At 50.8% G+C, this 15,993-nt stretch overlaps 1 protein-coding gene across 1 annotated transcript in view; it reads left to right on the plus strand.

Annotated features, from left to right (window-relative positions):
* The first annotated feature begins 1,454 nt into the window (after window positions 1-1,454).
* The window catches only part of EGFR (epidermal growth factor receptor), a 569,017-nt gene continuing 554,478 nt past the window's right edge, over window positions 1,455-15,993 (plus strand). Inside the window, exon 1 of the mRNA XM_085631553.1 lies at window positions 1,455-1,950. Within this exon, the coding sequence (XP_085487679.1) occupies window positions 1,875-1,950 (76 nt within the window). The 5' untranslated portion in view covers window positions 1,455-1,874. The remainder of the gene's footprint in view (window positions 1,951-15,993) is intronic.

Genomic DNA, 15,993 nt, shown 5'->3' on the forward strand with positions numbered 1-15,993 from the left:
ATGCACTGGGTTGTCCAATCTGAGATTGTGTGTATAGTTGTGGATCTGTGCTGGCATAGTTGGAGAGAGACAGAAGTGCAGAGATCTGTAGAGATGGCCATTTTTATTATCATCCCATATCTAACTGTTGATGGGAGATGTAAAGAAGCGGTCAGATTGAATAGATATTTGGGACCTAAGGTGAAAGGACTATATTAAAGTCCTCCAAACTGTCCAGTAATGTGTGACAGATCTCTTCAGTAATGCCATGCCTGTTCATTTGGTGATGTTTGTTTTTGGGCTGCAAAGTGATGGGCAACCCTCATAGCAGATATGTGTTATGTGAAATTAATAGGTATAAGTTACAATTTGTGTCTGACCACTGAAAATTATGGTTTTAGTATTGTTGTAGACCATAACAGTTATATACGGAACTACCATAACAGTTATATATGGAAGTACATAACTATATATTGTCACAGTGACCCATTGGTCAGCCGTTTTTGCTTCCCTGCATAATGAAAGTAATTTGCTGGTTGAGTTGTTTGCCATTTGTGGGTTGTAAGCTGAGGATTGCACTTGAGGGTGTGATTGTTTTCTGGGCTCTGTTGCCTGGCTACAGGTGGTGAATTTATTTAGGAAATACCCACGTTTTCAACTGTCTTCTGAAGTGTATATGCTCCTGGGTGCTTCTAATGCTGGCTGTTAGTGTGTCCCGTAGCTTGGTAGCTTGTACTAAGAAAGCAGTGCCTCCTACGGATTTCTTACTGTAAGGTGGTATGATAAGCGGTGCAAGCCGAGAACGATAGAAGGAATGCTTGAATTAATCTCAGCCATTGCTAATTACTCCGGCGTAGGTACTGGGATGCAGCCCCAAGTTATTACAGGAAACTGAGATTAATTCAAGAATTCCATCCATCACTTTTCTGTACACTTTTGGATTTCTGGATCAGGGCACAAAATAATATAAGGACTGTGCTGTCAGCCAGACTGGGGTAAATTTCTGCTTTCTCATGGTGAACGAGGACCCCCAAAAAAAGCTAAAATACATGTCCTTAAGTCTAATTTTTTTAAATGCCAGAGCGCACAAAGTTCGTCACAGGTGCTCATAAATGAGTCCTCTTTACCTGCTGGTGCTCTGAACACCACGGGCTATTTTAGGTGGCGCGTTTTGCGATAGGATTGTAGAAAGGTTTACATTTGAAAGCAGCCTGCTCTCCGTCCTTGGCTGGAGCGAGCCTTTCCGGTTAGCGCCGTGCAGTAAAAGTTAAGTCGCTTCACGTGAATTCTTGTCTCTTTGATTATTCAAGTAAAGCCAGCATAGAACATTACACGCCCTGTGTGTTCTACAGTGCATTGCCATCTGCTTTTCTTCCCCCTGGCCCCGCCTCCAGCCCCTCCAGCTGGGAGAGAGGCACGCCCACCTCTTGACGTCACCGCGGGACACTCCAAAGGTTCCTGCCGATCATTGTTTTGTAGAGGGAGCCCGAGAGCTTGGCCAAAGCTGTCAAAACTTTTGCAATTCCGGGAGCTGGGAACGGCATTGCTTCACTCACGACTCGTAGAAACTGATAAGGATTGCTGGCAAAGGAGACTGGGAGCTTTCCACTCAGTTTCAAGAGTGGCAGGAGAGTTTCACAACCTGTGCCAGTAAACGTGTATATTGGATGCTCCTGTGAAGCCCCATTACTCCTGTCCGGGCAGGACGAAGCATGGGTTTGTACAGCGGGAGCCCGGAGGAGAAGCCGAGGAGCCAGGCAGAGGACTGAGGCGAGGAAGGAGTTGTGAAGAGGACAAAAATCGGTTGTGGAAGGTTGAAAGAAGGGATTGAGGACACAATACGTTCCCAAAGTCTGAAATTGGGAGTTAGGAGCAGAGACTGTGGAACAGCGATAATGAAGCTCCGGGCGGCGGTGCTGCTGGTGCTGTTTATCATCGGAAGGGACACATTAGCCGATGAAGACCTGAAAGGTAAGGAGGGCTCTCGTGCCGAAACGTTTACTTGCTTTATCTCTATCAAGGCGCAGGCGGAGCTCGCCTCTTCGTTTTCTGTCTGTTAAGATCTCAGACACACACCTCTTGGAGAGTGGACATTGTTTCCAGGGCGGCAAGCCTTGTTTTGTCAGGTGGGAAGTTGGTCTTCTGTAGTTTTATCTCAGCGGAGCGCGCGTTGGTTGGTTTGAGCGGCCGCCCGGATAAGTCTACAATGACCTGTTGGCGGCTGAAGAAAAGTCCAGCAGTTGCATGCAGTAGTGTACCTCATTCTTGGAGATGAAGACGTGAGGGTGGGAGGGAGGAGGAGGAATTTGATCTGCATTCAGCCGGCGGTTTGTCGAGCCAGAAGGAAAGGCATGTTTAACTTGTCTCCAGTGCAGGCAGCCCGGCGGGGAGTTTGGGCAGGTTGCGAGGAATGTTGTCTCTCTACGCCTCATTTCCTTCGGCGGACACACGGAGTAGAAAAAAAAAGAGGCAGTGTTAATTAACGTTGCATTGTCATTGTTTTATATAATTGTTCAGTGCAAGAGTCAGGCCGGCTTAATGAGTGAAGAAAAGCGTGACTAACTTTATTTGAGGTGTAAGTTGATCTGTCTCAACCACAATAGTGTGTTTCTGCGTCACTATTAATGCCTATAAATGCGCACACACGTTGTACAACACACACTTGGTGGCGAGTGCATGAAAGAAACATACTAAGGCCGAATGCGTTGTTTTCTTTCACGCAGTCTCTCGACAAGGACTTCAGGAAATATCACCAGATGCGTATTCTGTTTTTCAAAGTTACCTATTGCTGTCCCTGAGTGCGTGTTCCGCCTTTCCAGGGCTCCACGTCACGCAGGAGCGCACACACAGACAGTCACACCTTCCGCCCTCTGGTGTATACACAAACACAGAACAACGTGAGTGAAGTGTCCTAAAGTATGCAATCTGTGTCACTTAGAGCACGTTTCAATGTTCTGTGTGGAGCACAACTATGTAAGTTGTGGAGAAAAAGAAAACAGAAAAAAGAGCCCTTTCGAATTTCCTTTTGAGTGCGTTCCCGACGGGCCGAGCTTTCATGTGCTCCCCAGACACCCCTCTTTGATGGACACCGCGACGTTCAGCTGCAGCTGACTGAGCTCCCACATGGTGCAGTGCCGCCGGTGCCGCGCGGCCCCTCTGTGACACTGGAGTCTGAAACACAAGAGTCCCCGAAGCGACTAAGTCAGACGGGCTGCTTCACTGTACCCTGCTGCGACTTTCGGTTCTCTTCCCAAGAAAGGCAAACAATGCAATAAGGAAGTAATCTGCAGAGGGCACGATGCTGGCCTCTGAAAGTGAATGTGGATGTTCCGCAGACACCCCCCCTGAACTTGCTTCCTTTCAGATTTGCGCGTATTTTCACGCATGGAGACGGCTGCGTGTTTCCATCAGAATGCAACTGGCACGTGACGTTTGGCTGCTTCTGTCAAGTATTTACACACAGGGGTGCACTTTGCTTCCTTCACTGCAGACTGACTTAGCAGCCCCCCAGAGCCAACGTGAGAGGGGACTGTTATCTGACTGAGCGTCTGCAGGGTTATAGTGCCAATATCGGCAACAGTTATCACAAAGCACATAAGTACATAAATACATAAATAAAACACACGACACTGTAATGTAAGTGGAGAAATATTGCTGCAGGTTTATTAGCATAACCAATATGCAAACAAGGTGGGTTATCTTACGGGCGATCCCAGGGCAGGCCAGCCCTATGCCGCCTGCCCGTCTGATAAGCCTAGAGTCACCATGGCAACGCCAACTGGTGTATACCAAATATTGGGAGGGTCCACCCCTCCCATCCGTGGACCACCAGTCCACATGCTTCACACGCCCCCCCGTGATGGGTGGGCGGAGCATACATGGCAGCCCCCGGTTGCTCAGACCCACAACCGCCTTTCGGTTAACGGGGCGCCGTCGTTCTTCCAGGGGACCCGCTAAACATCCCTGGGTATCCTGGCTTAGCACCCCGCGGTGCTGCTGCATGCTGTACCCCTTGGTATGTGCAGACCCTGGATCGCCCTGTAACTCCTCCTGCAACACAAAGTAGAATTGTTAGAAAAAAACCTGCCCCCCCCCCTTTTGTCCCTCCGGACGCCGGGTAAGCGGAGGGGCGGACAAGGCGAACGAGCGGACAAGAGGACGAGGAGGGGGCGGAGACAGTATAAGTACCCCTGTCTCCTGCCCGCCCTCGCCGGAAACAGCTATCTGTTGGGGTCTCCCCCGGACTAGCCCAGGGACTCGACCTCCCACCCCTGTGCCTTCCTGTGGCACTAAGGCGGCCGCCCTCCAAGGGGCGGGCCGCTGCGCAACCCCCCCCCGGGCAGCCTTACATAGTGCCAATATCGGCAACAGTTATCACAAAGCACATAAGTACATAAATACATAAATAAAACACACGACACTGTAATGTAAGTGGAGAAATATTGCTGCAGGTTTATTAGCATAACCAATATGCAAACAAGGTGGGTTATCTTACGGGCGATCCCAGGGCAGGCCAGCCCTATGCCGCCTGCCCGTCTGATAAGCCTAGAGTCACCATGGCAACGCCAACTGGTGTATACCAAATATTGGGAGGGTCCACCCCTCCCATCCGTGGACCACCAGTCCACATGCTTCACACGCCCCCCCGTGATGGGTGGGCGGAGCATACATGGCAGCCCCCGGTTGCTCAGACCCACAACCGCCTTTCGGTTAACGGGGCGCCGTCGTTCTTCCAGGGGACCCGCTAAACATCCCTGGGTATCCTGGCTTAGCACCCCGCGGTGCTGCTGCATGCTGTACCCCTTGGTATGTGCAGACCCTGGATCGCCCTGTAACTCCTCCACAGCCTTGGGAGTGGCCACCGTCACTACCAGGGCCCCCCACCAAGGTAGACCTATTTCCTTACAACCTGCTGCAGCCAAAGCTTCCCCTAGGTCCAGTAGGAAAAGATCCAGGCCTAAACTAGAGAGGTGCACCCCCTCTCCTTCCTGGCACTCTGTGCACTTGTCGTGTATAAGACCATGCCTGATGAAGCCAAGACCTCTTTGCTCTGCGCAACTGCGCATGGCTCCCGGTAGGCCTTTATACCTACAGCATACTGATACCGGGCTTCTCCCAGGTCCAGCCAAAACAAGTCTACGCCCAACCGGGCCGGCGGCCAGCGTGCACCATCAGGACAGGATTCCCCATCCTTTCTAAACTCCCCCGTGGATTTGACTGAAATGACCTTAAACCTAAAATAGGCGATGGTCCAAAGTTGCCTTTGCATGGCTAAAGAACAATCCCTTTGACAAGACACTCCTGCCTGGCAGTGCCCATGCGGGAGGAGGTAAGAGTTGACAAGCCCGCCTTACTTCCTCTTACACTCCGTTGGAGTACGCCCATCGTATTCCATCAGTCACCACCAACTGTAAAGCCTTGCCCTCCCAAAATTCTGCTAGTATACCAGGGAGACAGGTCAGGGTGACCACAGAGGAGAACGTGTAAAAATCTTCTCTAATTGAATACTGGGAAAGCCAATTGTTCCCCTGCTGATATGTAGCCCAAAAGTGTTACCCCGGTGTTTCCCTTAATCATATGGACCATACGCCCCTGTTGGAAGGCCACTTCCACAACCTGCATAGCTGCCAGCCAGTGCTGGAGGGCGGGAGAAGTTACCCGGTACCGATACTCTCATCAAAGGTACCTGTTTCGTCGAACTCCAGGGCGGGCTACTAAGTGAGCACCAGGCTCCGCCCTAGTATCCAGAGGTCAAACCCAAGCCCCTCCAAGTTCTGCTGCTTCACCTGCCTGATAACAGGAATCCCTGGGCAGACCACCGGCCTATAACCCATGCTTGGCCATGCCTGAGCTAAAATACCTCTGAACAGCATGACAACAGGCTAACCACCAGCATTGCGTTCTGAATGTTTCTGACACTGCCAAGAAACATGCGCATACCTAAAGCAACTGGCACCATGCCATAAAAGTATCAATTCAGCCTTCTATGAATGCAAAATGTGCTCTTGTGGCGATCCGTATTAGTGTTCCCTCCAAACCAGCCGCCCTAACCAGGCAACCCGCACCCTCTTGGCACTGGCACACTCCCGCCCCAGCAGCCCTAGAGTACCTGGTTGTGTGTGGCCACAACCTACGTTTCATCACTTACGTTATATCGGGGGATGATGACACTCAACTAACTCTACTGCAGAGTGCCCGTAGCACCATCGCAAGTATGTCTTTGCCTACTCAGTGTCTGGCTGCAAAGATTGATGACATTGGCGGCCCAGTCCCGGGCGAAAATAAAAGCGTTACAGTTTCTGGTGCTATCGACGGTACCCGTAGCCTGATGGAACAGAATGGAATTCCCTTACTCCTGTTGGGCACGAACCCACAACCAATTGCTCACCATGGTTCAATATCTTCCTGCTAATAATCATTTCCAAGAAGAATGTTGACAAATCTATGTTCTGCAATGGCACTACTTATCAGCCTGCACCCTTCTGCCAGTGCCGAAAAGACCTTTGTCATGCTGCCTGGCCTAATCAATCTGGCCCAGCTCTAGAAGCGCCCGCTTCAGCCTTAGGTCAACAATTCGCCAGTAACATAGCTTAGCAGAGTGTGCTGCTGGTTCTGTCTCTTCATCCATCGCGACCAATTATGAATCAACCCTCATCCGGCCCTGCAGCAAGCAGGACTAGGACTCAAATCGGCACACCAGGACTCAGTCACAAACCCCGGAACTGACGTTCTCCCCCCAACCTACTGATCCACAGACCGCTTGCATGCTGCACACAGTATGGCTGAGAAGAGAGGCTGTTGCTTTAAAACCCTTTTAGATGAACATTAGACAGACCCGACAGGGAGCATCATACGAAATGAGGTCGGGACCACCGCACCCGCCTGTGAATCAGCCCCGGTGATATTCGTCACGGCCCCTCCTAAGCCTTGGAGATCACCATCAACAACATGCAGTGGCCAGGTGGCAGGCACCCAGCGGGACCTTCAAATCTCAGATACTCTCCAAGTCCTTGCCGCCTGGTGGCGCTCCCTGCTGCCAGAAACTTGCTGCCCCACAACTCGCCCCTCTTGGCCCGTAGGAAAATAAGCGCTGGAATGTGTGATCCCTCTCGAGGGGGAGGGGGGTCAGTGGAACGTATAACATGCGTCCCGAATGTACAATTTACGCGAAGGAGTGCAGGCGTGTAGGAATCAGAACCCAACAGTGACTGTGCATAGGAACTAGTATTCAAACTGCGACCTATAGAATATGCATGGTGCTATGCAGCACAGCTTGGCCCATCTGATCCACTTCACAAACCTTGGAAGCAAGCCTTTGCTGGTTACCCTCAGATCCTAGCCGTGCACACCTAACCCAGGGGGTTCCCTTTACTAACGAAGCATTAGTCCTAATGCTAGCAAGCTTACCGCTCAGTGTCCCAGGACATGGAATGCTAAATCCACCACATAATCTACGTTCTCCCACCGCAAGTGAAAGGATGTGTTCACCCAACCAATGTAAACTAAAATTACCACAGGGGCGCACACAGTTACTGTGAAAATGGGTACTCCTACTTTCAACCGGATCCAACAAAAGACCGTCATGCTAGCCCTAGTGGTATAGGTTCCACTGCCTCTCTCATGAAAAAAAAAAAAAAAAAAAAAAAACCGGGCACCCAAAGTGAACGGCTAACATAAAGACACCAACGGAGCAGAGGGAGCCCTGCGCAGGGTTCAAAGGAACGTGTAACAGTTGACTTATCTGCGGGGCTGCACAGCACCACACCTTTACTAGGTGTTCAGCGCACTGAAATGTATGACTGATCACTAATCATGGCGTTATCTCACGCGCAATGAGAATCATCTCAATATACAAATGTGAATGATGTTACGTGCGATACTGAGCACAAGTCATGCATCCCTATATTAACTACAAAAAGGCCCTCCCTACAACAAGCCCATCTATTGGCTAACCAGCTGAACCAACAGAAGCGCAATTAAACAGGGTCGCACGTGCCGTGGGCCCACTGGAATGCAACAGCCATATGACGCCCGACTGGGAGTACACTCCTTGCGCTGGCGGTGAAGCCAACCACCTTCTAGCCGGCTGCCGCTCAGGGCCCCCCCAATTGCCTACGAGACCCTGAACCACAGACCTTCCTTACACTTTTACGGTCTTGGGGCGCTGGCCGTTACCTCACAGCTGGAAAGTGCGCAACACGGCGGCTTTGTTGACAAGGTTGAACGGTTAACAGCCCCTCCCCCTGCAGTCTTCCCTATCTTAAAACATGCAACCGGAGAAGGCTGGAAATGGGCAAAGGAACCTGGGCGACGCGACAACAACTTGATAATGCCTGATCGTTTCCGTAGCGCGGACACGGTGCTCCAAGCTCAACGAACGGTAAACCCTTTGAACGGTGAGTCCAATCTTAGCTGACACATTAATGTCAAAATTCCCCCCAGGGCGGGTGCTGATCCAAGCAGATTAAACTTCTCGCCTCATCTCTGAGGACTGCACAGCCAGTCTAATACCACTGTGCTGACCCAAGGACACGGTTGACGATCTCAGCACTGGCACCCTGCCCAATATGGAAAACACACCCCATCGCATTAATTTGGGATTGGCAATCAAAGGACAGGCATTGCCTCAACACCCTAAATTATAATCGAGTTAACCACAGACTGAGAAGAGAAACGCATCCAGTGATGACCAGTGTTCCCCCAGTGGGTAACTTGTGCCAAAAGCACCCAGCCTCCCCTAGGACAAAGCTGGTCCTCTTACCAGGAAACATGCCTTGCTTTGCAGGCCGAGACACCTCATGTGTGCTTGCACACCGTGACCACAATGAGTGACGCACCTGGTGTCCCTCTTGTGTCGCTGCACCATAAAACCTTGTGTACACCTGCCCCTGGTGACACCCCCTGAACCCCCTGAGTACTTGCACCCCGGGTCCCCCTGTGCTTGAGGGAGCTATTCTGTGCTTAGGTGATGTGCCTCCAGACTGGTATTTTGCTGTTTCTGTCATTGCATGCGGATCTATGATCCAGCAAGAACTTCAAACCTGACCCGTCAGGGTTGTTGGCTTTGTCAATGGTTGTTAGTTGCATAAGGTAAACAGCAACTGAGCTTGAAAATAATATTGCTACGTTTCACTTGGGCGCACTGACAGACAAGATTGCTTATGATGCAGCATGTACATCATACCTGCCATGAGCATTGTATTTAGCCGTTACATTGTAAGCTGCAATGCTGCATTTGCCTTTGGCTACTGGGGGGGGGGGGGGGGGGGGGGGGAAGCACCGCCTTCACAATATAATTGTTGGCTGCTGTTGCTGCTGGACCAGCACTGTGCCGCACTCCACTGACCAGCAGTGCTGACAGGAAAAACAACACCAAATTTAAAGAACAATACGTACTTTGTCTCATATGCATGTTAAAAACATTCCTTACCATGTGAGCTAAATGTAGAACATTCCTGAATTGTGTATAGTTGAATGTGGGGGTAGGATATAACGTAAACACACCACTCCTACCCTAAGTAAACTAGCAGCATTGTAAAATTATTATCCCATTCCCAGAAATAACCATCGATTGTCGTTCCCAAAACGTGGCCCACAAGCCTGCTGCTAGTGCAGTTAGAAGTCCGCATCAGTCTACCACGTCTGTGTGGAAAAGAAAACACCTCGAGCAATTCACAATGGACACACTCTGGCCCTGATATCTCTATTGCAAGACCGGCCTGAGTTAACCTATCAGCCACGAGCCAGGGTCGATGTAGAGCGCATGGAAGTAGCACGGAGGTACAGGTGTGCTACTCAAGGATATGAGGATAATTTATTATGCCCAATATGACGATAATTAATATGTCGAGCAAACTTTGCTGTGGGGTCGAGAAGAGCGCCGGGGTGCCCTCGCTATCCACCCCTCGACTGGGTCATACCTATCTAGAGATATCGTGCGTGTGACTGTCTGATCCGGACCTGGAGGTATCCAATTTCTGAATAAAATAAACAAGACAATAATATTAGATCCCGCGCCCACTGGCCAGCTAGCTCCTGTGCTTAAAGGCCGTGGGCTTGCTCTCCGTGTCCCTCACAGTTCCCCTGAGCCAACTTACACTCCTGTTCAGTAGCGAGCGGGTCCCGCCGGCCTGACGGACACCGGGCACGATCTGTGAGAAAGAATGGAGAGGTATATATTCTTTAGCATGCCTTCCCATGTTGTCCCGCATCGTGGTGAAACTCAGGGGGGGGCCCTTAAAAAATTTTCGGGGCTGCCCCCTCACCTCCCCACCCGCTGCTCAGCCGCCTCTCCCAATCGGGCATGGTTCCCTGCCAACCCCCTATCGCGCTGTCCCCCGCATGGGGGGGAGGGGGAGGGCGAACATCTGGCGTATGCCCCCGCCTTTCCATGTCTACTATGAATATTCCGACGTGATGTGGCACTAGCACGTGAGCGCCGCGTGTACTGGCACACTCAGACACCAGGAGATAAAGTGATAAATTGTCCCAGGAGTGGGGGCGCGACCTCGAGGCTTGAACGCACGTGCTGCACCCGAGGTGGCCGTGGGGCCTGCGGACCACCCTCTCTCCCCAAACATGCGTGGCGGCGCACTCCCCGCTGGGGGTGCGACCGATGCCCCCAGAGAGGTCGGCCACACAAGCCGCTCGGATGGCACCATACAGAGGCCTACTCCCCGCCCAATCTCAGCTGGCAGCCCCTCCGCCGAAACATGCGACCCCAGGCCCCCCCCCCCCTGCGGAGCCTGCATCGAAGGGGGGGGGGGGGGCGATAACTTCTGCACCAATGTAGTGTAGCGACCAGGTCTGGTTGGCACAGTAGTCGGTGCGCGGCATCCGGGACCCAACCGGGGAGGAAATAGCCGGCCCGCCGACCCAGCACCGTCCCGCGTGGGAGCGGATGCGGCCCGATCGCCACGTGTGTATGCGACTCCAAGGCACAGACCCTGGAGCCATTCACTGCCATGCCGCCTGCACGGAGACCCACCGGAGCGACGCTGTTGTGTGTGTGGGGGGGGGGGGGCGGCAGCGTGGGTCAGCGCAAGCGGTGCACCAGGGAGGCGCAGCTCCGGGTACAGGTTCCCCCGCACGAGCCACGCGGGACACGTGCACACGCCCGCGAGTGGCCTGCCGCGTCACGAAAGCGTATCCCCCCCAAACGGATTAACCCCCACCTCGCGGGAGGGGTGATCAGGGACGGGACGCGAACCCGATTCCCCTTGCTCGATGAGGCACCGTTCCACGTGCAGCCCGTCGCGTGGCCAGGGGATGCGGTGACTTTGCCTTCCTTGGACATGACCCTATCACCGCAGACCCCGAGGCCCGAAGCCTTTACCTAACAACGCCACAGCCTCATACCCAATGCGCGATTGTCGGTGTTGCCTGAACCGAGACTCGACCCCGGTGCTCCTGCCCGAACCGGAAGCCCAGCTACAAGGACGGACTCGCTAGGCCCTTACGCCACATCCCCTCCCTGCGCGCACGCGAAGACCGGGAGCCGACCCCCCCTGCCCCTGAAGTCGGGCCGGGTCGCCCTGCCGCCCCCTGGGTACGAGAGCAGCAACTAAAAGGGGAGAGTCGTGCAGGCCAGCCGGCCGCCGGCGCGCCTAGTGATGCGGCAGAGGGCTAGGGCAAGTATGCCTGCTGCAGAGATCGTGTGCCAAATACAAAGCACCTGCGTCTGGTGTAAGAGGTCAGCTGTCCCTAATTTTTAAAAGAGGCCTCCATTGTTATTGCAATTTATAACATTGAATCCTCAAATTCCTAGTGAGCACACCGTCAGCAGGAGACACGATCAGCGTCCCCACCAAGCAGGCCCCTTGCTCCCCAACAACCACGCACCACAGCCAACCCTTGAGCGTAGCTCCGCGAGCGGCCCTTCCCCCCACCCGTGGTACTCCGACCACAGGGCCCCGTCTCCTGGTACTGCCCAGGGACAGGGCCGGGGCGAGAGGAAGGTCACCGGCACTCACCGAACTAAGCTGAAGGAGGCTGGGCGCACGGCGAAAACCAAATCCGCGACGGCGAGCTATCGAACTGCGACCTCGGGCAAGGCGAACGAGCGGACAAGAGGACGAGGAGGGGGCGGAGACAGTATAAGTACCCCTGTCTCCTGCCCGCCCTCGCCGGAAACAGCTATCTGTTGGGGTCTCCCCCGGACTAGCCCAGGGACTCGACCTCCCACCCCTGTGCCTTCCTGTGGCACTAAGGCGGCCGCCCTCCAAGGGGCGGGCCGCTGCGCAACCCCCCCCCCGGGCAGCCTTACAAAGAACGCACTGCACAGACCTCGCATTATTCTGTGAAATGAATTGAACTGTAGCGGATGAGACATTGGTGTTTTTGGAGGAATGTTGCCCCGCAGCGGGTTAAGAAAGGGGCACGGTCGTCTGCCACCTCCTCTGTTATCTGGCACCCTGCTGCTACTGCCACAACAGAGGGCGACTTCGCCCCCAATAAGTGGCGTTTTGTTAAGTTGTTTTTGCATAGCGCATTGGTCGCCATGCCCTTGGCCCCTGGGCACTGGGGCTGGAACAGGTTAGCCGGGGGAACGCCCTGTCTCTCAGTTTGCACTGGCTCGAAGCGTTGACAACACGTATTTGATTTAATGCCCTATGTTATAAATTTGTATTTTTTTGTGAAAAATGCTGTTGTTGGCGAATTTCACCAGAGTACGTACTTACAATATCAATGTATGAGAGTATCGCAATATCGCTTCCTATCATCTGAGTGCCCCAGAATGTGCAATTTGTCTGATATGATAACAGCCTGGACGCCCTGCACTTCAGTCAGCAGAAAGTGCCTTCATGTGTTATCTGAAAATGTCTTATACCGAATGAAACTCAGGGGGAAGAAAGGGGACAGACAGGCAACATCAACACAAGTACCTTTGTAATGAGAAGATGTATGCATGTGTGTATGTTTGTATGTGTGTGTGTATGTCTCTAGTGTTGGTCACTCTACTTGCACCCTTGATGGGTACCATTTGTCTATTGAACTACTGACTCATATGTTCATTGCATGCCTGCATTACTGTATTCTATCACAACCATGTAAAGCGCTCTGGCACATAGGGTCTAGCTAGCGCTATATAAAACTTATATAAATAAATATGTATGTATGTATGTGTGTATGCATGTATTTGGATTCCTTATAGTAAAAGTCTAGCTCAAAGCAGCAAGATGCTGCACATGACGGCATCTCGGAGTACCTACCATCATTACCTGGGTATTCGGGTGGTTGCTGCTCAAACAATATCCCTGACTGGAATGTGGAAGATATTCCTTTTTGGGGATGAGATATTCTTTCATGCACTTGTTCTACAGTACCTTCCGGAACTGGCAAAATGGATTTTGCTAGTCAGATTTGTTTTCAGGATGCTGTTGCACATCCATCTATCTATGCCTTACTTTGTAACATTAAAGACACCATTCTTTGACCAGGTGTTTTCTCTGGGTGAATATTTCCACTCACGCACATGATTTTGAATGCTCCTCTCATGCTGTACATAGCTATAAATGCTATAATGGGGTACTACACATACAGTAAAGGTGGCATTGCTAACCTGTGATGGGGTAAACAATCAACACAGGCAAGAAGCGTGCCTCATTCGCCATTTGTATCTTACACATGAGGAGTTTCATGTCCCGGCAAGTTGGGACCTGTTGTCCGTGCTCATTATTTTGAGGCGGTGGCTTTAATTTGTGTTGTTGTGCAGCGGGTATGCTTCAGAAGTATGCCGAAGAGCAATGAATAGCATTTGTTTCAACACTAGCTGTGGCTCTAGGATGGCAGCATCGAATCAGTGTCAACAAAGAAACCCCTGAACTTCTTGTTGGATTGACCGGCCTTAAGGTGTACTCCAGAGAATGCTGCAGGCCCCACAGGTGTGTCATGGAGCAAGACTTCAAACAAAACCTTCAACAGCGCTGTGCACTGGAAAAGTCCATAAACTGTTGCTGTGGACAGGTATTTGGACAATGTGTCATCATGCCTCAGTTAGTATATATGTGCGAGGCAGCATGTAAAGCAGTCATTCAGCACTGTCGTCCATACATGTTCTTAAGTATGTCTCCCAAACCTCTAATGCAATGTACAAACCTTCCAACTACAGCCGGAGGGCCACCTGAAAGTCAAAATAGGCTACTAGCCCAGTGTCAAGGTTAGATACAAGGTTTGGGAAACAAACCGTATAGAAATGAGTTAGAAAGAAAAGAAAGAATGGGCTCAAAGGGAGTGAGAGGGATAAATGTGGCCTCCGACCAACACTTGTTGGTTGTTGTGGTGTTTACCCATCCAAGGACAGGAGCAGTTGAGTGGCAGGCCTACCAGTAGCGTTGAGATTTGGACCAAGGAAGGATTTATAGGGAATCCAGGCTCCTGGCTCTTTGTAGAGTAAAACAAAGCACCCACCACAACTGAAGGCAAGGCAAATGCTATGTAAATACTTATGTAAGTGAACTTTCTGCAGTTTTACAAGCTAACAGTGGTAGGGGGGTCTGTATCAGCACACGATTAGTGAAGGAAACCACAACCACTGACACTTACTGTGGCACTCTGTGGCAGAAAAATGTGTGGGATTGGTGATGATAAGCAGTATAAGAGGAAATGCATACCTCATGTCCCCTGCCCCCCACAGGATTTATTTGGAGTGGGAACTCAACAGTTACACAGCTGGTGAATGGGTAAAGACAACAGTGGTACAGTGGTAAGCAGGAAATTAGTGGGTTTCTGTGGCGGAGTTAGTACAACCAGATCCGAAGCTTACCATTTCAAGCCCTGCATTGATTGGGTGGTGATATAAGGGGGTGTATACTTTATGAGTTAGGCACATGAATGTGTTGGGTACCGATACAACGAGGTGAGAAATTTTTATTGCACTGGTCAGCCAATAAGACCTGTAGCTAATTTCCACTCCATTGTAAAAATAGTAACCTATCGCCCTTGTGAGATGACACACAAGTGTGCAGCATAGTGATGGGGTCAAATGAGCCAGCTGAACCATGACACACTTAAAGGATTGAGTTATGCATTTTGCTACGTGACCAGATATTGTAAAAGCCCTACTATGTGCATAATGTGTGGCAGAATCCGATAATGTACATTCTGCTATGGATAAAAAGTTACAGGAAGTGGCCTGTAGGCTTCATTGTTTGAATAGTACACTTGAAGTCCGTTGTGCTCTTCTTTCGGTTGTGTTTCTTCGTTTTTCTGTTCAAATCTTCTTATTGCTTATATTACTATAATGTCACTAACTACTACAATGTTTGTCTTCCTGTATATTAGTGAGTGCTCACCATGCCACTGGAATCAAGCTATCCTGGCTGAAGAGGGGTGAAACTCCCAAACCGGTCCTAGGATGCTTGTTTCCAGTCCAGGGAGGACCTGGCTTGGCAGTTCGGGCTGGACTGTTCCCATGAGGCACAGGGTCAAGACTGATTTGCATATGGCTGGGTTCAAACTGGAACGGCATGGTGAGCAAAAAAACAATGGATTTAGGCCCAGATCTCTGTACTGGGGTGAATGTATGACATTGTTCTGCTTTCTGTCCATCAACTGTTGTTTTTGTGTTAGTGAGTAGCACCAGGATTTATTTTCCTGGTCTCGCATTCCTCCTTCCTAAAACACAGTAACTCAATTTACACCACATTTTATGTACTTTTTCTTCTCAGTTTTCCCACTCACCGCGATACATTTGTTTATACTTTCTTAAAACAGTAATGAAAGCAGAAGGACCACTTTAAACATATATCATAATAATAATGTTACTAATTTTGTGTTGATCTTGCCTCAGTCTAAACTGGCCCATCTTTTGTGACTATATATATATATATATACAGGAAAAGTAAAGTGTTTTCCCAAGAAGCTTCCTTTGGGTAATTGCTTGTTCTTTCTGGCTTTTGGTGTGTCATGTTGGTGCATGTCCCACTTTCCCACAGGAAACAAGTCATCTACAATGAGTGATATCTAGATCTGTTATGCCTGCAGCGTATAAGCATCTAAGAACATACAGTTCTC

Source organism: Triturus cristatus, chromosome 10, assembly GCF_964204655.1.
Source record: "Triturus cristatus chromosome 10, aTriCri1.1, whole genome shotgun sequence".
In the NCBI taxonomy this organism is placed as follows: domain Eukaryota; kingdom Metazoa; phylum Chordata; class Amphibia; order Caudata; family Salamandridae; genus Triturus; species Triturus cristatus.